Here is a 24,254-nt window from a genome sequence, read left to right on the forward strand (position 1 = left end):
TCCAGGTATTGATTTCTAGCTGCTAGCTAATTATTTTTATCATTTATTTTATCATCACATTGTCAGTTCAGTAAAATCAGTATAATCATTATCTTGTGTTGTATATGAGTAATCTCATCCCTCCATCCCTCCTCAATCCTTCATATGGCTCTGATTGACAGGCTATGATTTGGTTTACCTTATGATGAATCTTGCCCTGACTTTACTTTTTAATATTTCTCCATTTGTAATTATCTGTAAAATAAAAAATGCAATCAATAAACTAACCACACCACATTTAGACAAATTACAGTGTACACACGACTGACCATTAATATGTTTTATTGTTTTTTTAAATGCTCATTCTTTTATGCTCATAAAGGCTGCATTTATTTTATATATATAAAAAAATACAGTGATAATTAATATTGATTGATTCACAGACGCACAGTGAAATGACTGGTTACATGAGCCTAAGCTCTTTTCAATAAAGTCCATGCAAAAGTTAATATCAGTGTCATGATTCTGCCCTCATGTCCTTGATTTTCCCTAGTCTTGAGGCAGGATCATGGCAGACCCGTGTTTTGTGTACAAGCACATGGCCTTGTCTTTGGGCCATGTGCTTGTGTTGTCTCGTTTCCTGGTTGTTTGTGAGGTACAATCACAAATCACAAATGAACCGACGAAAGACAGAGCACACTAGGAGATCTAAATAGGGGAACAATTAAGACACGACAGGTGGCACAGATAGGACAATCACGACAAGACTAGGATAACAAGGGGGGCGGGGCAAGGGAACGAGACAACACAAGCACATGGCCCAAAGACAAGGCCATGTGCTTGTACACAAAACACGGGTCTGCCATGATCCTGCCTCAAGACTAGGGAAAATCAAGGACACGAGGGCAGAATCATGACAGTCAGATCATTTTAGAATACAGTATAGGATGTATCGAATATCCTTCAGTTTTATGCAAAACAGAAATATGACGAATAGAATATCAGACCTCTGTCATACAGTATGGCCAAAAATAAATGCAAAAAAAAAAAAAAAAAAAAGCTTTTTGCATAGTTGTCTTTGACACAAGAAAACTGTAACAATGCATTTTACAAGGTAACATGATGTAACCTTGCTCTCACTCGAAATGTGTCCCCATATTAAGTCCTTGAATTTTAGTTTATCATAGTTGATCATAACTAGAGATGAAATAGCATGGAAATTTCATTTCATGATTATAGTGACCAAAATGATCACGGTTATCACAGAATCCTGTTCAAAAAGTCCTAATGCTACTCAATGAAATCAATTCACCAAGTTTTATGTAGAAAACCAGCAAATAACAAATAAAATTAGCATCAATATGTACTTTTTGTTTACGTAAACATTAAAATAATAACATTTAAAATGATGGCCAGATTTTAAAGGAGTGTCTTGCAACGTTATTTACAATGCACAAGTTCAAATAGAGTTTTGACAAAAAAGGTTTTATAAAAAGATAAAACTCACATATTTCAGCCTCTAAATAATTTTTATAAAAGTCAAAAAAGATAAATTCCTGACATTTACAATGCACATTATCCTTTATTATTAATAGTATGCGGTCAAATATTTCCCGTTGTGTCTGTCGTTGCTATGCAAATATGCAGCTTTACAGGGGGTATGGCTTATGTAAATGAGATGTAATTAGATGTAAATGAGCCCTATTGTCACTCCCAGCAGTGAGAACAGGTGAGAACTGCACAATCTTTAAAGGCTATTTTCTGCTTTTTGAGCTTTTTTGAGTAACTACCTTCAAATGGCCACAACTTCTCCAAATATTATCAGATTTCCATGTGTTACACATCGTTGGAAAGCTTGGAGACTACTCTTTCAGAATCTGTGAATAACTCAAAATGCCCCAGAACCGACTTGTGTCCCTACTTTCCGTGATTGGTCACATATTTAGCTTCGCAAACATTAAACAATATTCAAACAAAATACAGATGTTTATTTTGCTATGGGATCTACGCCCAGAAACTGCTTAATTATTTATTTAGGAACTACACAATTGTGCTGAGGCCAGTTGAGGACACAGACGACATCCTGAACTTCACATACAGATAACTCTCTCCCAAATAATTGACAAGGTAATCTGCCAGACAATGCACAAAACCACAGCCTATCAGAAAATGAGCTCAAATGAGGACACTGTAGAGACAATGTTGTCATTCTGTTGGATTACAAATGCAGATAAATGTGTAAGAATCATGAATTATGTGTCATAAGTTATTCAGTAAGGAAAGCAATGGTAATTGCAAAAATAAGCTAAAATAATGTCCAAAGTTATGCATTTGACAAAAGAATGCTATTTCCTGTAAATATTGCAATAACTAAACAAAAAAAGTTTAGTTTAGTTTAGCTTTGTTAATTTTATTTTGTACAACCAGGGTTGCACAAAGTGCTGTACAAGCATAATAAATAAATTACAAAATAATTTACAAATAATTACATGAAAATGCTTTGCTTCTGCATCACAGGAGTATATTACATTTTAAAATATTCAAACAGAAAACCGATCTTTATTTCTGTTGGGTTAAGGAAGTTAACTAGTTTATTAAATACAGTGATGAAGTGAAGATTTTGAACTGTGTTTAGAATGTCCGCCATTCAGATGAGATCTTTCTGAAAACTGGCCAAACCAAAGCTTTAAGGAAATGTATTTAGTGAAAGTGACATACAGCCAAGTATGGTGACCCATAATTTGCACTCTGCATTTAACCCGTCCAAAGTGCACACACACAGCAGTGAACACCCAGACACACACACACAGAGAGAGCAGTGTGTACAGAGCAGTGTGTACATTATTATTTAAGTATGACAAGTTTGATTCTACAGCTGGTCCTGCACTGAATTTGGAGGATACGGAATGTGTTTGGGATGTAATATTCAAACGGACACCATTATTTGACTAAATTTGTCTATGTTAGTCTTAGTCACATCTAGTCTTAGTCACATCTATCTTAAATAAATCCAACTACAATGAAATGTAATAATTAAACTGAATAGTTTTTGTCATGTCAGTTATGTATACCCTTACGAAAAAGAAGTTTATTCAAGTGTGCTATTACTATACTTCTTTTAAACTAAAAATAGGGAAGTATGCTTTTAGTTTACTTTTTATGTACTTCTCAGAAATGGGCTTTATGTACTCCTTAGAAATATACTTAAAATGGCATTTAATATACTTGACTTATACTTACAAAAAGTCTGAATATATTTGAGCTATACTCCTAGAATCTGTGTTTTCATTATTATACAGTAGGGGGCGGTAGTACACGTACTCCTGCGCACTCCTTCTGCAAAGAAAAAAAAACACAAGTGAAGGAGAAAAATAAACAACAGACATTTACACATGTAATCTAACATGATCATCTGACATGAAACAACATCAAAACTGTAACGTTATGGAATAAAATGTTGTTAAGAGGTAATAATGACTGATCGAATCACATTTTGATTATCATTCTAAATCCAATTCATAGTTGTTGTTTTTTCAGCTTTTTGTTCAAACTGTTATTTCATTTTTTATTAAACTTACCCACATTAAAGTGTTTTTTTTTTTTTTTTTTTTTTAATAATGCATGAAGCTAGAATAAAATGTTTTTGTTTACAAGAAGATACCCTGTTCTTTCTTTGGATGTTTTGTAAGTTCAGATATTAATATAACAAAATAAATACAAATTCAAACCTAAATAGGGACATAGTAGTACAGTATACTTAAAGTATGATGTTTAGTTCACTTAAAGAAAATTATTATGAGTATACTTGCAGTATAAAACTACTAAACTAGTAGTTTACTGAGACGCTTCAAGGTGTACAAAGTGTTTAATTAGTAAACTCTCAGTATACATATATGTTCACTTTTAGTATAATTGCAGAACAAACTACAGAGGTAAACTAGTAGTGTACTCAAAGTTTGCTACTGTTATACTTTAAGTATACTTTTATATACCAGAAAGTGGGCCAATTTAGTCCCAAGGAGTATTGAAACATTACATTTACATTACACTACATTACATATACTACTAGAACACTGATATTAAAATACTTTCTACATAAAGTGTAGTTAAAATATACTTGAACTTTACTTAAAGCTGCGGTAGGTAACTTTTGACGCTCTAGCGGTTAATAAACAGAACTGTTTGCGTCTTGCGGAAGAACATCGTAGCCGGAACTACTTCGAAGCAATCTAAAATAGTCCGAATTACTTACTTACTAAAATAGTCCGAATATAAACACTTATTATAGGTGCACCCTAGTGATTCAGGACACTACACGGTTTGGAAAATGGATTCATGGTGTACTCACTTATTATATACATTTTTCTACATTTTGAACACAAACTAAGTTACAGACCGCAGCTCTGATTGGTTGTTTCTTACCGGGAGTGATGGATTTCTGCAAATGGCAATAGAACCACTGGGAGGAGCCAGAGGAGCTTGATTTTTTCACAGATTATCTGTCTCATATTCTACTGTCAGGACATAATGACAGGTTTAATAAATATGTAAAAAATATTTCCCTACAGCACCTTTAAGTATACTTAATAAACTTGAAGTATACTACTTTTTGGTAAGGGAAAGTTGTGGCCTAGTGGTTAGAGAGTATGACTCCTAAGGTTGTGGATTCGAGTCTTGAGCCAGCAATACCACAACTGAGGTGCCCTTGAGCTGCAGGCCTTCATTCATAAATCTGTTGATAAATGTATGAATAATGAGCTCAAACATACAATGAAGTCAAAGGAATGGCCCAGTCAAAATTCCAGATCAAATTCTATCAAAAACTGTCTGTGAAATGAATTGAAGAGGGCTGTATACATAAGATCGCCCCCCCCCCCCCCCCCCCCAAAAAAAAATATGATCAATCTGGAGCTCCTTTCCATGGAAGAGTGAAGACTTTTTTTACCCTGTGTAGAATGACCCAAACTGCTAATTTACTGTAATATCTTTACTCTTGTAGCGCTGATGATTACTATGGACACCAACATTGTGATCCATCATAATGGCCAGATCATGTGGCACACTCCAGCCATCTCCAAAAGCTGTAAAGTTGACATCTCATTCTTCCCCTTTGACGCTCAGCAGTGCCGTCTGACCTATGGGTCATGGACCTACAAAGGCAACCATCTTGACATTTTGAACACCATGGAGAGCACAGATCTCACAGATGTGGTCGACAACGTGGAATAGGAGGTGCTGGGAATGCCGGACAAGAAAAACATCATTCTGTATGGCGGCTGTGCAGACCCTTATCCGGACGTGATGTACACTCTGAAACTGAAGAGTAGGGCCTTGGTTTATGTGTTCAACTGGCTCATTCCCTGTTTGATTCCTCTGGGTTTCTATCTACCTGCAGACTCTGGAGAGAAGGTGTCACTGGGAGTTACTGTGATGCTAGAGCACTCACCGTGTTTCAGCTGTTGGTGGCTGAGATCATGCCTCCTTCAGAGATTGTACCCCTAATCATAACTGCTGTAACATGGTAACATTTTTATAAATATAAAGTTTTAATATAAAGGCATAAACTAAATATTGTAATATAAACAGTGCGGATATGCTATTTAGAATTCAGCCTGGGCATTTTAGACAGCTTTACATCTCTTATGTAGTTTATACATATATAAGTATTTATTGCCCCTATAAGTAGCTTTAAGTAGGTCTTACTAGTGATAACAATTTTTAGCTTGACTATAATTACTGTACACTTCTGAGTAGCTTTCACACTAGCTAGGCAAGTTTCGGTAACTCCTCTAACACCACTAGCACTGAGAGAAGCTTCTTTTTTAGAACAAGTTTCGTTTTGTAAACACCGGAAACAAATGAACTTCAATTCCTTTAAAGGTTCTCACACGTCTATTAGTCAGAAAACTATTCTAAACTATACTGACGGACAGTTTGTTTTTTACAGGCAGTACTTAACAACGTTGTGACACTCTATATATTTTTTTCTAAATACTCTCAACATTGTGCGATATGATTTTATTCTTGTTGAATATTTATTCTCTAAATGTACTAAAATGATCATTAATGTAAAAGTTATGAAACAACATAACATTCAACATTAACTGATAATCTGTCATTCTGAACTTTTCAGTCTAATGTAATCATTTCCTGGCAATATCATTGACACTAAACGTTACTAAACATTCTCTTGCATTCTACAGGAAACTATTACATATCCACGATGACCATGTTCACTGCATCCACTGCTCTCACCATCTTTATTATTAACATACATCACACATTTGTCCCCAAGGCCAAACTCATCCCAAACTGGGCCAAGAAATGCATCCTGCAGTATCTGGCCAGGATTTGCTTTGTCTACGAAGTTGGCAAGAACTGCATAACCTCACAGCCAGAGAGACTACACCCTCAACCATCAAAACTGCCTGACTCCAACTGCAACATGCATGGCCAAGCTGGGAGGATGACTTTGTGTTCAAATTTGAGAGAAGTCAGAAATATACATTACCCCTAAAATCTACATTATTATAGTATACCTTAGTACTGTTAAAAAATAGATAAAATACATTGAGTTTAAATTATTTTATGTGAGAAATAAGAGAATTCTTCAAAATGTCGACATTTTGAAAGTGACGTGACATACAGCCAAGTATGGTGACCCATGCTCAGAACTCGTGCTCTGCATTTAACCCATCCAAAGTGCACACACACCTGGAGCAGTGGGCAGCCATTTATGCTGCAGCACCCGGGGAGCAGTTGAGGGTTCAGTGCCTTGCTCAAGGACAACTCAGTCTTGGTATTACCAGCCCGAGATTCAAACCAACAACCCTAAGGTCAGGAGTCAAACTCTCTAACCACCAGGCCATGACTTCCCATTCTGGTCAAAATGCAGAACTTAAGCACATTATTCCAAAAGTATTCCAAAAAAGCTGTTTTCTATGGATAATGTATGTTAAAGCAATTTAGCCTGCATGATTTGTGATTGAACAATTGAAATCTTCTTTGCTGTTTACAGACATAAATACGCTAAACAAATCCTGTCCTCTACTCTGATCTAAATGTCTGAAACAGAAGCATTAAAACACCGATGACAGATGTTGTGGATCTGTTTGTTGTATGTTCTTTTCTCCATGTCTCCTGGAGCTTAACCTTCATTTTATCCTGCACTCTCAGCTGAAGTATGTCATACACAAGCAGTGGATCTCTTTTTCTGTCTGTGCATGTCAGTATCCTCCCTTTAAGTGCTAATAAAGTCTTTGTTAATTAAGTTTAATGTCTTTTCAAAGTAAAAAACATCTTACCTACAATATTATTTTTACTGAATATCTCTTTCAAAAAACTCATCCTGATATCTCTGGCTAACAACAATACATTTGTATCAAACTACGGCTATGTAAAACAATCGCCATTTGTGCGATTCAGTAAAATGAGGAAGTTCTCCAGAAGAGGAAGGATGTATCTTGTACGTATCTGTAAGCTTCTAAACTGTGAATGGTTTGACTTAAAATGGTCAGGGCACATTTTATTGCTTTATCTTTTAAATATAATTAGAAATTTTTTTGTTGTAGTTACAAGATTTTTTTTCTAGACTTTTTTTCTAGTTTTTATATATGTACAAAGTATTTTAGATAATGTTAATTTTGGACAATAATATTAATAAAATGGAAACAACTGTGGAAACAAAGACACCTACATCTTGGATGCCCTTGAGGTAAGCTAAAACATACCAAAATTTAATTTGAAAGTGAACTATCCCTTTCAAGGAGAAAGTAAGTAAACATATTGAAAACAAACAGGAAGAGAATGAAACAGAGCAGATTAAGTTGCTTGAACCTGATCTGACTAAAAACAACTGCAGCAGCATCATCAAATAAATAAAAGAAGATGAAGGAGAATAGGTTTTCACAATTGTGGGGCATGGCCAAACTTTATCTAATGCCAGTGTCAAAATCCTCATCCGAGGTAATGCATACCTTCATTTAGCAAAGTTAAACAGGTCCTGTTTTTGCCTGGAGTTTGCAGTTGTCTTTCAGTTCTTTATTGTTTCAGAAGGATGTTCTGTTTCAGATGTTTTAATGATTTCATAATCCCAGCAGAGGAACTATACTGGACAACATGCTATGTGTACTGCTATGTGTACACTGCTACAATATGTATTTCATTGTATGATTTGAATATATACTCAAAGAATGACTCAGAAATTTAGACTGTGATAAATGTCTGCAATGTCTAACTTCTTGAGTACATCTATTTGCAGACGAGCCTATGATGAACATTCCTCTTCTCAGAGAGGGAGAGAAGGCCGATCTGACATGTTCAGCTCCTTTTCCTTGTCCTGAAACTCCTAATATAACATGGTGGATCAGGACAAGAGGGGGAAACATCACTTATCTAAAGGACAACATCACTCCGAGCACCTCCAAAAGCCTTTACCTCTCAACTTTGACCTTAACTCCAACTTCTGACGATCACAATGCCACTGTAGGATGTAACGTGAGCTACGGAAGCAAACTCATCAGTACAAATAGGACCCTCAACGTCACGTGTGAGTTTACAAATCTACATTTTAACTATTAAAACGTTTAATGTATAACTGTTCCTGTGTCTCAGTTGTAGAGCATTAAGTTAGCACTGCAAAAAGTTGTGGGTTCAATTCCCAAGAACAACACATACTGATAAAAAATAGAAATGTATAACCTGAATGCATCTCTTTTTCTTTTTTTTCTTTTTTTGCATACAAGTGAATGTGCTGTCAAAACTGATGATTTTTTTCCCCCACAGATATATTCATGAACCAAGCGTCTGTTGGATCTGTGACGATAACCACTGTGACAAAGGAGCATGCTGGGGTTTACAGCTGTATGAGGACATTTCAGAACAAGACCCTGAATGCATCCATCACTTTAAATATAATTTGTAAGTAGAACCACATTCCACTGATAACCTCTTACAACAGTCTTACAACATCACAAATTATGAAATGAAAATGTGCCAGCAACCATTGAAATACTGATCTGCGATACATAGATCCTTCAAACATGAGGAGAAGTTCATCGGGTGTTTGCAGGAGACGTTCCTAAAGTCATAATATGTCTTTACTAATTATAAAATCTAATTCATCACATACCAGGTGTTACAACTGATTCAAAAGGGAACAAGTCTTCCAATCCTAAATGTAAAAACAACACACAGAATGACATCAGTAATGCTACAAGTCACCTTTATTTATATAGCGCTTTAAACAAAATACATTGCATTGCGTCAAAGCAACTGAACAACATTCATTAGGAAAACAGTGTGTCAATAATGCAAAATGATAGTTAAATGCAGTTCATCATTGAATTCAGTGATGTCATCTCTGTTCAGTTAAATAGTGTCTGTGCATTTATTTGCAATCAAGTCAATAATATACCTGTAGATGAAGTGACCCCATCTAAGCAAGCCAGAGGCGACAGCGGCAAGGAACCGAAACTCCATCGGTGACAGAATGAAAAAAAAAAACCTTGGGAGAAACCAGGCTCAGTTGGGGGGCCAGTTCTCCTCTGACCAGAAGAAACCAGCAGTTCAGTTCCAGGCTGCAGCAAAGTCAGATTGTGCAGAAGAATCATCTGTTTCCTGTGGTCTTGTCCTGGTGCTCCTCTGAGACAAGGTCTTTACGGGGGATCTGTATCTGGGGCTCTAGTTGTCCTGGTTGTCCTGGTCTCAGTATTACTACAGGTAATACTGAGCATTTACATACAGCAGAAACAGCATCTTTATTTCAGGGTGAATATGATTTAGCCATTTAGGATATTTTTTCTTGTTTGACATTGTTGCGGAACCACACTGCTATCAACCAATCAGATTTAGGGTGATGGTTAAGTTTAGGATTAGGGCTGGGGTTGAGGACTAAACAAAAGTATTATTAAACTAATATTTCCTTCTTATTTTACATTCAAGATAAAGCAGCTTTTCAAGTGAATATGGACATCAAAACAATCACAGCATTTCTGATGGGAATGTCAACTTCAGCAGTCATCTTCTCTGTGGTTTTGTGCTGTCAAGGGTCCTGGAAAAGGTATCACCTACATATATAAGTGAAAAGCTAAAATGTGCAACACTTTCAACAAAATGCATAGATTTTATATACTGATCATATAAAGGTGTTTGGCATGCTTGTTTGATTAAATTTCTGGTTGATGAGAAATCATGTGAATACTGTCATCCGTAAACACAGACACTCATTATTTTAATAAGACACTCAGTATAATTTACTGTGCTTTGATTCTGTCTTATTGCCTACACTCTTAAAAATAAAGGTGCTTTAAAGGTTCTTAACAGTGATGCCATAGAAGAAGCATTTTTGGTTCCATAAAGAACCATTCAGTCAAAGGTTCTTTAAAGAACCATCTCACTGACATTTTTATAATCTGAAGAACTTTCTTTTGTCACAAAGAAACTTTTGTAAAGCAGAAAGGTTCTTTAGATGTTAAAGGTTCTTTATGGAAACATTGAGACCAAAATGTTATTCTATCTCTGGCATTGTGAAGCACATTTATTCATAAGAGTGTACATAATATCTTTTCCTGCAGGGACAAGACATATGAAGTGGTGGCCACGAACACATACACTGAAGTTGTACTGGAATATTTTCAAGGAAAAAATTTAAGGAGATACTGTATGAAAGAGTGAGATTAATCATTTGGATTAAATGATTTGAATTTATAACTTATAGTTTTTTTTTTATTATCATGTTGGATATAGATTTTTCTGAAATTGTAAAATATAATATATTAAGTCACTTCTTCACAAATTTAGAAACTTAATTCTGTCTGAGTTTATCTTTGTTATTGCTGAATGATTTCTCCTTGTTCAGAGATATTTTCTTTGACAAATAAAACAGTGTTAATTAATTCAAAGTGTTTAAATTTCATTCTTTCAGTGTTTTAGACTTTAGAGGATGTTATAGGACCAAAGGGAATTTTAGACTACTCAGGTTTACAGTACGTATATGATAAATGCAGATGAGAAGCTGTGAAGAACAGAATATATTCATTCATTCATTCATTCATTCATTCATTCATTCATTCATTTATATACTTATATATAATTACTAGTAATACTTTAGGTACATTTGGTATAAGATTAAGGATGAATTTGTGCATATTGTGAATTAAAATGAATTAAAAAAAACATAATTTCCTGACATTCCAGGAAGCCTTTTAGTAAAATAAGTCTATTTTTTTGTGTGTGTGTTCAAATACATTATTCACCATTTTTCTTTGTTCCTTATTCACTTAAATTCCTTAAAATTATTTAATGAAAAGAAAAAAAAAAACACATTATATTTCCTTTGATGCCCATGACCAGAATCATGAGGTGAGTGGGCAGAGCTTCATTGCAGTTCTTTATGTATTTAGGACGAATGCCGTTTTTAAGGCCCTGTCCCAATAATAGATGTGTATATATGTGGTCACAATACCCACAACACTAGTGGTCATAGCAACTTGAGAGCATGGACATGTAACAAGAAGGAAGTGCACCAGACTGTCCCAGGTCTGAAAAATGTTCAGTGCCATCAACACACTAAATCCATACGTGCCCTGAAATCACAAGATTTTGAAGGAAAACTTTAAAGTGTAAATTAATTTAATTAGACATTACATATATTTTCTGTAATAAATAAAGTATTGAAAATGTTTTGGTTTTGATATGAGTGTGTGTATTTTATAAAACATTTGTAGCTGCTTTTTATCACTAGAATAAAAGCACCACAATTAAACTGTGTCTTAGGAACTACTGAGCAGAAACCTATTTATTATTATTATTATTATTATTATTTTAAGTTCAAATAATAAAATGAACAAAATGTGTAATTAAAACACAGTAAAAACTTTACTTGCATTTATATAATGCCATGTTGTAAGTGTGCCCCATTAGTTAATCAGAAGTTCTGTGCACTTGTGGTCCTTACACCCACTTGAACCAAATAAAGGAAATACATCATGTAAGCAGACAAGTGATCAGTGCAAAGACTACAACGTGTGGGTATTGGGACCAGCCCAAATGCAATGTGGTGATCTGTTCACAAACAACTTTGTACTGGATTCAAGCTTGTATTAGAGCTGACCACTTGTGACCAGATCATGAAATGCATATTAATACCAGATGGAAAGGCTTTAAAAGTGAATCAGCTCCTTCGCCTCTTTTAAATCAAAAGCCTTAAGTAGACATTTTTTTCTTCTCTTGATGCTCTCTACATTTCTGGCCATAGATGCTTTCTTTCTTGTATCCTGCTATCCTGTTCCACTGTTTACTATAGTGATCTTTCAAATACACAAACCCCCAGCCGCATGCTGGTGCAAACTTATTTTTGAAGGCATTTTAAAGAGGAAGTACATAAGAGGAAGGGTGCATTTTGTACATTGTTACTTGTATGCTGCTTCTGCAGTTCGGAAAACGAACGCTTCTGAGAACATTGTGATGGGGTTGACTTGAGAAAACAGTAAGAAGCTTTCTCTTTAACGCCATACATATGTTCTGTAGTAGGTTCTGTAATATGTAGTATGTTTAAAAATGGTAAATGCTGAAGTATAATGTTGTTTTGTTCTGTGCAGATTTGTGGAACACATTTAAAATGCATATCATCTCTTGCTGTACAATCCTCTTTATTTTGACATGTCGTGTACAGGTATACATCTTATATTGTGGTTTTCTAATGTTTTACATTTAACCTTATCTTTTTTTCAGTTAATTATGCTTTTAAAAAACATTATTGTGTTAAAAATGCTCTGTTCAAATTGTTTTATTTAAGACAAATGAAAATGACAGATACAATGACTGGAAAATCACCTTCAATCCACCAGAAGTGACCGCCGTTTCAGGATTATGCGCTCTCATTTCATGTACCTTCATTCACCCAGACAAAGATCAACCTCAAATTGATCAGGAAAATGTGTGTAATAATCAAACTGAATGTAAGAATGAAACTGAGATTCAAATCGAAGGAAAACAGCTATTTGAAAAGGACCAGATTAAGTTGCTTGAACCTGATCTGTCCAAAAACAACTGCAGCAGAATCATCAAAGAAATAAAAGAAGATGAAAGAGAAATTGTTTTCAAAATTGTGCGGAATAAAAAAACTTTATCTAACGCCAGTGTCAAAATCATCATTCAAGGTAATGCTTACCTTTATTTAGCAAAGTTAAACAGGTCCTGTTTTTGCCTGGAGTTTGCAGTTGTCTTTCAGTTCTTTATTGTTTCAGAAGGATGTTCTGTTTAAGATGTTTTAATGATTTCATAATCCCACAGAGGAACTTTGCTGGACAACATTTCTTAAATAAAGAAAATTCAGCATATAGTTGTGTTAACCTAACTGCTACGTATACACTGCTACAATATGCATTTCATTGTATGATCTGAATATATACTCAAAGAATGACTCAGAAATTTAGACTGTGGTAAATGTCAGCAATGTCTAACTTCTTGAGTACATCTATTTGCAGACGAGCCTATAATGAAGATTCCTCTTCTCAGAGAGGGAGAGAAGGCCGATCTGACATGTTCAGCTCCTTTTCCTTGTCCTGAAACTTCTCCTAATATAACATGGTGGATCAGGAAAAGAGGGGGAAACAGCACTTATCTAAAGAACAACATCACTCCGAGCACCTCCGAAAGCCTTTCCCTCTCAACTTTGACTCTAACTCCAACCTCTGACCTTCACAATGCCACAGTAGGATGTAACGTGAGCTACGGAAGCAAAATCATCAGTACAAATAGGACCCTCGAAGTCACGTGTGAGTTTACAAATCTACATTTTAACTACTAAAACATTAAATGTAAAACTGTTCCTGTGTTTCAGTGGTAGAGCATTGCGATAGCAGTGCAAAAGGTTGAGGGTTCAATTCCCAAGGAACACACATACATGATAAAAAATAAATGTATAACCTGAATGCACTGTAAGTCGCTATGGATAAAAGTGTCTGCTAAATGTACAAAAATGCCCTAGAACATTACATAAATAAAAAATCTGAAATATACAAAACTTTCAGTTCAGAAGAGCATATCTGTTACTGTAAGATTATTATTTATTTATTTTTGCATACAAGTGAATGTGCTGTCATTCACTTGTCATGCGACTGCTGGATCTGTGACGATAACCAATGTGACAAAGGAGCATGCTGGGGTTTACAGTTGTATGAGAACATTTCAGAACAAGACCCTGAATGCACTCATCACTATCAATATCCTTAGTAAGTAGAACCCACTGATCTATAATATAAAACTGGATTGCTCATGACGTCATGAAAGTGAAGCCGCCGCGCTGCCATATTTGTAATTCCTAGTGTACATAAACGTTCTATTGAGTTAATAGGTAATTGTATGATTTTAATGAGAAAACATCAACTAACAAGTCAGCATTTGTAAATCTGAAGTATCTCTGTACATTATTACAATGCAAACACCCTAGGCATGTAAATGGATATTTTTTTTATATCTAGAATTCCCTCTACTTATTAAAAAGCTACTTTTGTTACAGTAGCAAACATCATGAAAACGATAAACATCAGATGGACACAACCTCAACATATAAAACAAACGACAATGTACTTGTTCTGAAATCTGAATTTATTCAGAGAAATAACTGACTATATACAGCACGGATTTAAAGACATATAGCTTTATTTCCAAGATAGTAAGTCAAGCTTTATATATATATAATTTTAATTATAGAGCAATATTAACAACATAATCATATTATTCATTGTAACGTATTCAAATTTCTGATACTAATATGTTCATGTTTTAATAATTACTAAATAATTATATGATAATGAAATAAACTATATTTAGTATTGGAGCGTTACCTGTGTCGTCAGTGCGCAGCAGACACACAGACCTAAACAGTTTACATTTATAGCTTATCCTGCCCAAAAGACTGTAAACACTGCAGGTAACATCTGAAGTAAAAATTAATTTACATACACTTGACATAAAAACTAGTCCCTTTGCCTGATATGCTTCAAATCGAGTGATTTTAGGACAGCGGTTTGAATGTGTCTCATTGGTGCTCTCAGCCAGTAGGGATCAGTAAGATGGCGGATCGAACACTTCCGGTGGCTTCACTGTCTGTTGGCAGTTTAGAACGCGATGAGCGATCCAGTCATATATATGTATACTGTAGATCAGTGGTAGAACCACATTCCACTGATAACCTAACAATATCACAGTCTTACAACATCACAAATTATGAAATGAAAATGTGCCAGCAACTGTTGAAATACTGAAACTGCGATACATAAATCCTTCAAACATCAGGAGAAGTTCATTGGGTGTTTGCAGGAGACATTCCTAAAGTCATAATATGTCTTTACTAATTATAAAATCTAATTCATCACATACCAGGTGTTACAACTGATTCAAAAGGGAACAAGCCCTCTAGTCCTAAAGATAAAAACAACACACAGAATGACATCAGCAATACTACAGGTAATACTGAGCATGTACATACTGCAGAAACTGCATCTTTATTTCAGGGTGAATATGATTTAGCCATTTAGGATATTTTTCTTGTTTGACATTGTTGCAGAACAACACTGCTCTCAACCAATCAGATTTAGGGTGATGGTTAAGTTTAGGATTAGGGCTGGGGTTGAGGACTAAACAAAAGTATTATTAAACTAATATTTCCTTCTTATTTTACATTCAAGATAAAGCGGCTATTCAAGTGCATGTGGACATCAAAATGATAACAGCATTTCTGATGGGAATGTCAACTTCAGCAGTCATCTTCTCTGTGGTTTTGTGCTGTCAAGGGTCCTGGAAAAGGTATCACCTACATATATAAGTGAAAAGCTAAAATGTGCAACACTTTCAACAAAATGCATAGATTTTATATACTGATCATATAAAGGTGTTTGGCATGCTTGTTTGATTAAATTTCTGGTTGATGAGAAATCATGTGAATACTGTCATCCGTAAACACAGACACTCATTATTTTAATAAGACACTCAGTATAATTTACTGTGCTTTGATTCTGTCTTATTGCCTACACTCTTAAAAATAAAGGTGCTTTAAAGGTTCTTAACAGTGATGCCATAGAAGAAGCATTTTTGGTTCCACAAAGAACCATTCAGTCAAAGGTTCTTTAAAGAACCATCTCACTGACATTTTTATAATCTGAAGAACTTTCTTTTGTCACAAATAAACTTTTATAAAGCAGAAAGGTTCTTTAGATGTTAAAGGTTCTTTATGGAAACATTGAGACCAAAATGTTATTCTATCTCTGGCATTGTGAAGCACATTTATTCATAAGAGTGTACATAATATCTTTTCCTGCAGGGACAAGACATATGGAGTGGTAGCCACGAACACATACACTGAAGTTGTACTGGAATATTTTCAAGGAAAAAGTTTAAGGAGATACTGTATGAAAGAGTGAGATTAATCATTTGGATTAAATGATTTGAATTTATAACTTATAGTTTTTTTTTATTATCATGTTGGATATAGATTTTTCTGAAATTGTAAAATATAATATATTAAGTCACTTCTTCACAAATTTAGAAACTTAATTCTGTCTGAGTTTATCTTTGTTATTGCTGAATGATTTCTCCTTGTTCAGAGATATTTTCTTTTACAAATAAAACAGTGTTAATTAATTCAAAGTGTTTAAATTTCATTCTTTCAGTGTTTTAGACTTTAGAGGATGTTATAGGACCAAAGGGAATTTTAGACTACTCAGGTTTACAGTACGTATATGATAAATGCAGATGAGAAGCTGTGAAGAACAGAATATATTCATTCATTCATTCATTCATTTATATACTTATATATAATTACTAGTAATACTTTAGGTACATTTGGTATAAGATTAAGGATGAATTTGTGCATATTGTGAATTAAAATGAATAAAATAAACAGAATTTCCTGACATTCCAGGAAGCCTTTTAGTAAAATAAGTCTATTTTTTTGTGTGTGTGTTCAAATACATTATTCACCATTTTTCTTTGTTCCTTATTCACTTAAATTCCTTAAAATTATTTAATGAAAAGAAAAAAAACACACATTATATTTCCTTTGATGCCCTTGACCAGAATCATGAGGTGAGTGGGCAGAGCTTCATTGCAGTTCTTTATGTATTTAGGACGAATGCCGTTTTTAAGGCCCTGTCCCAATAATAGATGTGTATATATGTGGTCACAATACCCACAACACTAGTGGTCATAGCAACTTGAGAGCATGGACATGTAACAGGAAGTAAGTGCACCAGACTGTCCCAGGTCTGAACAATGTTCAGTGCCCTCAACACACTAAATCCATACATGCCCTGAAATCCCAAGATTTTAAGGGAAAACTTTAAAGTGTAAATTAATTTAATTAGACATTACATATATTTTCTGTAATAAATAAAGTATTGAAAATTTTGGGGTTTTGATATGAGTGTGTGTATTTTATAAAACATTTGTAGCTGCTTTTTTTCACTAGAATAAAAGCACCACAATTAAACTGTGTCTTAGGAACTACTGAACAGAAACCTATTTATTATTATTATTATTATTATTATTATTATTTTAAGTGCAAATAATAAAATGAACAAAAATGTGTAATTAAAACACAGTAAAAACTTAACTTGCATTTATATAATGCTATGTTGTAAGTGTGCCCCATTAGTTAATCAGAAGTTCTGTGCACTTGTGGTCCTCACACCCACTTGAACCAAATAAAGGAAATACATCATGTAAGTAGACAAGTGATCAGTGCAAAGACTACAACGTGTGGGTATTGGGACCAGCCCAAATGCAATGTGGTGATCTGTTCACAAACAACTTTGTACTCTATTCAAGCCTGTATTAGAGCTGACCACTTGTGACCAGATCATGAAATGCATATTAATACCAGATGGAAAGGCTTTAAAAGTGAATCAGCTCCTTCGCCTCTTTTAAATCAAAAGCCTTAAGTAGACATTTTTTTCTTCTCTTGATGCTCTCTACATTTCTGGCCATAGATGCTTTCTTTCTTGTATCCTGCTATCCTGTTCCACTGTTTACTATAGTGATCTTTCAAATACACAAACCCCCAGCCGCATGCTGGTGCAAACTTATTTTTGAAGGCATTTTAAAGAGGAAGTACATAAGAGGAAGGGTGCATTTTGTACATTGTTACTTGTATGCTGCTTCTGCAGTTCGGAAAACGAACGCTTCTGAGAACATTGTGACGGGGTTGACTTGAGAAAACAGTAAGAAGCTCTCTCTTTAACGCCATACATATGTTCTGTAGTAGGTTCTGTAATATGTAGTATGTTTAAAAATGGTAAATGCTGAAGTATAATGTTGTTTTGTTCTGTGCAGATTTGTGGAACACATTTAAAATGCATATCATCTCTTGCTGTACAATCCTCTTTATTTTGACATGTCGTGTACAGGTATACATCTTATATTGTGGTTTTCTAATGTTTTACATTTAACCTTATCTTTTTTTCAGTTAATTATGCTTTTAAAAAACATTATTGTGTTAAAAATGCTCTGTTCAAATTGTTTTATTTAAGACAAATGAAAATGACAGATACAATGACTGGAAAATCACCTTCAATCCACCAGAAGTGACCGCCGTTTCAGGATTATGCGCTCTCATTTCATGTACCTTCATTCACCCAGACAAAGATCTACCTCAAATTGATCAGGAAAATGTGTGTAATAATCCAACTGAATGTAAGAATGAAACTGAGATACAAATCGAAGGAAAACAGCCATTTGAAACAGAACAGATTAAGTTGCTTGAACCTGATCTGACCAAATACAACTGCAGCAGAATCATCAAAGAAATAAAAGAAGATGAAAGAGAAATTGTTTTCAAAATTGTGCGGAATAAAACAACTTTATCTAACGCCAGTGTCAAAATCATCATTCAAGGTAATGCTTACCTTTATTTAGCAAAGTTAAACAGGTCCTGTTTTTGCCTGGAGATTGAAGTTGTCTTTCAGTTCTTTATTGTTTCAGAAGGATGTTCTGTTTAAGATGTTTTAATGATTTCATAATCCCACAGAGGAACTATGCTGGACAACATTTCTTAAATAAAGAAAATTCAGCATATAGTTGTGTTAACCTGACTGCTACGTGTACACTGCTACAATATGCATTTCATTGTATGATCTGAATATATACTCAAAGAATGACTCAGAAATTTAGACTGTGGTAAATGTCAGCAATGTCTAACTTCTTGAGTGCATCTATTTGCAGACGAGCCTATGATGAACATTCCTCTTCTCAGTGAGGGAGAGAAGGCCGATCTGACATGTTCAGCTCCTTTTCCTTGTCCTGAAACTTCTCCTAATATAACATGGTGGATCAGGAAAAGAGGGGGAAACAGCACTTATCTAAAGGACAACATCACTCCGAGCACCTCCAAAAGCCTTTCCCTCTCAACTTTGACTCTAACTCCAACCTCTGACCTTCACAATGCCACTGTAGGATGTAACGTGAGCTACGGAAGCAAAATCATCAGTACAAATAGGACCCTCAACTTCACGTGTGAGTTTACGAATCTACATTTTAACTACTAAAACATTAAATGTAAAACTGTTCCTGTGTCTCAGTGGTAGAGCATTGCGATAGCAGTGCAAAAGGTTGAGGGTTCAATTCCCAAGGAACACACATACATGATAAAAAAATAAATGTATAACCTGAATGCACTGTAAGTCGCTATGGATAAAAGTGTCTGCTAAATGTACAAAAATGCCCTAGAACATTACATAAATAAAAAATCTGAAATATACAAAACTTTCAGTTCAGAAGAGCATATCTGTTACTGTAAGATTATTATTTATTTATTTTTGCATACAAGTGAATGTGCTGTCATTCACTTGTCATGCGACTGCTGGATCTGTGACGATAACCAATGTGACAAAGGAGCATGCTGGGGTTTACAGCTGTATGAGAACATTTCAGAACAAGACCCTGAATGCACTCATCACTATCAATATCCTTAGTAAGTAGAACCCACTGATCTATAATATAAAACTGGATTGCTCATGACGTCATGAAAGTGAAGCCGCCGCGCTGCCTTATTTGTAATTCCTAGTGTACATAAACGTTCTATTGAATTAATAGGTAATTGTATGATTTTAATGAGAAAACATCAACTAACAAGTCAGCATTTGTAAATCTGAAGTATCTCTGTACATTATTACAATGCAAACACCCTAGGCATGTAAATGGATATTTTTTTTTTATATCTAGAATTCCCTCTACTTATTAAAAAGCTACTTTTGTTACAGTAGCGAACATCATGAAAACGATAAACATCAGATGGACACAACCTCAACATATAAAACAAACGACAATGTACTTGTTCTGAAATCTGAATTTATTCAGAGAAATAACTGACTATATACAGCACGGATTTAAAGACATATAGCTTTATTTCCAAGATAGTAAGTCAAGCTTTATATATATATATATAATTTTAATTATAGAGCAATATTAACAACATAATCATATTATTCATTGTAACGTATTCAAATTTCTGATACTAATATGTTCATGTTTTAATAATTACTAAATAATTATAATTATAATGAAATAAACTATATTTCGTATTGCAGCGTTACCTGTGTCGTCAGTGCGCAGCAGACACACAGACCTAAACAGTTTACATTTATAGCTTATCCTGCCCAAAAGACTGTAAACACTGCAGGTAACATCTGAAGTAAAAATTAATTTACATACACTTGACATAAAAACTAGTCCCTTTGCCTGATATGCTTCAAATCGAGTGATTTTAGGACAGCGGTTTGAATGTGTCTCATTGGTGCTCTCAGCCAGTAGGGATCAGTAAGATGGCGGATCGAACACTTCCGGTGGCTTCACTGTCTGTTGGCAGTTTAGAACGCGATGAGCGATCCAGTCATATATATGTATACTGTAGATCAGTGGTAGAACCACATTCCACTGATAACCTAACAATATCACAGTCTTACAACATCACAAATTATGAAATGAAAATGTGCCAGCAACTGTTGAAATACTGAACTGCGATACATAAATCCTTCAAACATCAGGAGAAGTTCATTGGGTGTTTGCAGGAGACATTCCTAAAGTCATAATATGTCTTTACTAATTATAAAATCTAATTCATCACATACCAGGTGTTACAACTGATTCAAAAGGGAACAAGCCCTCTAGTCCTAAAGATAAAAACAACACACAGAATGACATCAGCAATACTACAGGTAATACTGAGCATGTACATACTGCAGAAACTGCATCTTTATTTCAGGGTGAATATGATTTAGCCATTTAGGATATTTTTCTTGTTTGACATTGTTGCAGAACAACACTGCTCTCAACCAATCAGATTTAGGGTGATGGTTAAGTTTAGGATTAGGGCTGGGGTTGAGGCCTGAAAAAATTCTTATTAAACTATCATTTTTCTCTGATTTTGGAGGCTATATATGATTAAATATTGGGTTAAATGTTGTTCTAGACCAAAAGGAAGATTCCAGGAACATGTCCTGCTTGGCCAAATCTAATACTCCCAACTCTGAACAATAGGCATGTCTTAATAAACTTTTATAGATATCATTAACAATTCTCTGTAAATTCAAGGTATAATAGATTTCTTGAAGAACTGGGACATCCCAAAGATAGTCACATTCGTGGCAGGAATGGTGTGTTCGGCGCTCATCTTCTCAGTGGTTTTGTGTTGTTGTGTGTCTTGCCACAGGTAGGCATATCATTTACTTCCTTCTTCTCCTAAAAGGTGGCTGAAAGTTCGTTGAAATTTTATAGAGTTTATATGACTGATTCATGTCTCAAGTCTCATCAGCTGAAACTCTTTTCTTAACAGAGGCAAAAAACACAAAGTGCCAATTACAAATCCGGACACTGAGGTTAATTTGGAGGTAAGACAGAACCATAGGAACATAGGAACCGATATGTATAGTATTCACATTTTTTTAAAGTTTAACTATAACTTTTAGTTTCAACACACTTCTTTTGGAAAGATCAAACACCCTTGTGTCATAATGTTACTCTGGAGGACTGCATTACTTTACCCATCTGTTATGAAACAAAAAAAATATCTTCTTTACTCTACCTAATATCATTTGAAATGTTTGATTTTTTGTTTCTCTAAAAGCAAGAGCCTTAAAAATAGTTGACGTTGCATCAGTGATGGGGCTCACAATCATGTATATAATAGTAATTTAATAATATTAATTAAAAGAAACTAAAACTGATGTGAATGACAAAGAATATTCAAATATTGCACCAGTTTTGACAGAATATTTTAATTACTTCCCTATCATAAATAAATGTCAACAAAATTAAGATATGTTTTGTATGTATCAGATGGTGCAGACAGATACAGCTCAGACTGGAACAAATGAGGAAACACCTCTTCAGGGACAGCTTAATGGTGGGAACCCAAACACGACTGGAGCGACAGACGGAGCAGAGGAGGATGAAGCAGTCAGGATGGAGGGAAAAGAGGTCGACTACGCCAGCATCGACTACTCCCTTCTAAAGGACAGACCGCCTGAGGAGGAAGAGAAGGAACCAACTGACACAGACTACGCTGAGATCAAGAAGGACAAGATAGGAGATGGGAAGCAAAAGGAAGTCCTTCAGGATGGAGATGACCAGATTGAAACACAAGACCAGATGGAGGGAGAGGAGACACGTTATTCTAACTCAGAGGAGCTGAAAATTTAAGGAACTACACTCAACAATACGACAATTTGTAAGATCATTTTTACATATAAAGTTCAGATGCTTAAGAAGTATAAAATGTATTTTTTTTTAGCTTTAATGTGTATAGCATTTATAGTTGGTAATTGCAACATATGACACTTCATTTGATTATTCTCCAACATCTGTTTATTTTATTTCTTTTATTGCGTGAAAACATAAATTTCCCATTTTTTGCAAGTTATTATTTTTTGTTTCTATATACTTTTAATGTGCATTTAATGATGCTTCTGAGCTTTCTGAAACTGTTGCAAACTAATCTGAGTAAATTAAATAAAGTTGCTTTTATTGGTACAAAAGTGTCAGATTCATAAATAATTCAGCATTTAAATTGTTTATTGTTATATGGAGCTGTTATTTGTCAGCATACAGTAAAGGGCTTTGGTGATTTGGCAATCAAGGATAGTTTCTGAATCTTCTTTCCGAATGACACTTGACTTGAAGCGACTTCTGCAGTTTTTGCAACTGAAAGCTTGCAAAAGTAAAATGCATTGCAATCATTTCACAGAGTCACACGTAGGCCTTAAAGCTAAATCCACAAGATCTGAATAACGGCAAAAATTATTAGCATTGTCACACAACTAATAACTAACTGTGAAGACACAAGTAACACCAGCATGAATAAAGTCACCAAAAAAAGAAAAAGAAAAAGAAAAAAAAAAACATGCTACAATGCATCCTAGCAACCTACAAGCTTTTAACAGATCAACACAACATTGTACAATATGACATTGTATGTTCAGACTTGGCCTAACACTGAAATGTAATCTGCTCGTTTCTCCTCTGGAAAGGCGTTTGTATGAACAGGATTTGGTCTTAGATAACAGGATTAGAATGTTCCACACACAACTGAGAATCCATGAGAGTGTTGTCTCAGTTGTCTTGTGCAGGTTGATATTTTCCACCATGTTCCACCACACTGGTTGTCATCCTGGGGTGTGTTTCCCAAAACCATGGTGGCTATAACCAAGTTAGCTACTTTGTTGGTTGCAATGCAATTTCCCATTGCCAACCAACTAAGTTGCTAACAGGTTAGCAACTATGGTTTTGGGAAACGCACCCCTGTATGATCTGAAAGAAGGAATGCAATAGGATGGATGTAGTGTAAACCACATCAAAGTTTTTTATTTTATCTACTCAAATTAAGATTCATTGTTAATATTTCTGAAAAGAAATTTAAGTAACTTATTTTCACCTTCAGTTAGTAGTGTAATGCTTGGCAAGTCAGTTTTGAAATTCAGAATATATTTGCTCTAAACATGCTTTTGACCGGCCAATATGGAATGTTTAAATGCAACTATTATGACCCTGGATAAACACTGCTCTATTTGTATAGTTAGATTTTATATTTGTCAGAAAATAAATTACATTTAGTTCAAAATAAAAGTATGTTTGTCTGTTTTAAAATGTGAAAATGCATTGAATAAAATAGTTAAAAATATAATATATATAATTCATATTTTATTATTTATATAGTGTAAACTATCAAAGTCGAAGTCGTTGTCGGATTGGTTGAACCCCCTCACAAGCGCTTATCAGGATCA

General features: G+C 34.7%; 2 protein-coding genes, 1 long non-coding RNA gene and 1 pseudogene across 4 annotated transcripts; all 4 read left to right on the forward strand.

Moving 5' to 3' along the window:
* Positions 1-4,992: 4,992 nt before the first annotated feature.
* Positions 4,993-6,513, forward strand: LOC113071908 (neuronal acetylcholine receptor subunit alpha-10-like; annotated as a pseudogene).
* A 1,723-nt stretch (positions 6,514-8,236) lies between these two features.
* On the forward strand, positions 8,237-9,264 carry LOC113071906 (sialic acid-binding Ig-like lectin 9). Its single transcript, XM_026245192.1, has 2 exons — positions 8,237-8,527; positions 8,764-9,264. Exons 1-2 carry the CDS (start codon positions 8,248-8,250, stop codon positions 8,904-8,906), a joined length of 423 nt encoding a protein of 140 aa, XP_026100977.1. The 5' UTR covers positions 8,237-8,247; the 3' UTR covers positions 8,907-9,264.
* A 315-nt stretch (positions 9,265-9,579) lies between these two features.
* Positions 9,580-10,874, forward strand: LOC113071907 (uncharacterized). 2 transcript variants are annotated; one of them, XR_003280261.1, is made up of 3 exons: positions 9,580-9,699; positions 9,922-10,039; positions 10,554-10,874. It is a non-coding gene; the product is annotated as an uncharacterized LOC113071907 (long non-coding RNA). The 2 variants fall into 2 exon arrangements; XR_003280260.1 differs by having other exon boundaries at positions 9,604-10,039.
* Positions 10,875-12,355: 1,481 nt separating this feature from the next.
* On the forward strand, positions 12,356-22,951 carry LOC113071909 (uncharacterized). The gene is made up of 14 exons (XM_026245194.1): positions 12,356-12,466; positions 12,579-12,652; positions 12,776-13,139; positions 13,467-13,757; positions 15,367-15,450; positions 15,672-15,789; positions 16,304-16,401; positions 18,313-18,386; positions 18,510-18,873; positions 19,201-19,491; positions 21,108-21,191; positions 21,568-21,685; positions 21,809-21,863; positions 22,312-22,951. Exons 2-14 carry the CDS (start codon positions 12,599-12,601, stop codon positions 22,672-22,674), a joined length of 2,358 nt encoding a protein of 785 aa, XP_026100979.1. The 5' UTR covers positions 12,356-12,466; positions 12,579-12,598; the 3' UTR covers positions 22,675-22,951.
* The last annotated feature ends 1,303 nt before the right edge of the window (positions 22,952-24,254 follow it).

This window comes from Carassius auratus, unplaced genomic scaffold, assembly GCF_003368295.1.
Source record: "Carassius auratus strain Wakin unplaced genomic scaffold, ASM336829v1 scaf_tig00008429, whole genome shotgun sequence".
NCBI classification, from domain to species: Eukaryota; Metazoa; Chordata; class Actinopteri; order Cypriniformes; family Cyprinidae; genus Carassius; species Carassius auratus.

Excerpts from the sequence above, each read along its gene's own strand:
- LOC113071909 (XM_026245194.1), top strand. The coding sequence starts at position 12,599 with ATGCATATCATCTCTTGCTGTACAATCCTCTTTATTTTGACATGTCGT. Across the intron at positions 13,758-15,366 it reads TAGGACCCTCGAAGTCACGT|GTGTTACAACTGATTCAAAA; the intron begins GTGAGTTTACAA and ends ATCACATACCAG. Across the intron at positions 21,686-21,808 it reads TGTTGTGTGTCTTGCCACAG|AGGCAAAAAACACAAAGTGC; the intron begins GTAGGCATATCA and ends TTTTCTTAACAG.
- LOC113071906 (XM_026245192.1), top strand. The coding sequence starts at position 8,248 with ATGATGAACATTCCTCTTCTCAGAGAGGGAGAGAAGGCCGATCTGACA. Across the intron at positions 8,528-8,763 it reads TAGGACCCTCAACGTCACGT|ATATATTCATGAACCAAGCG; the intron begins GTGAGTTTACAA and ends TTTCCCCCACAG.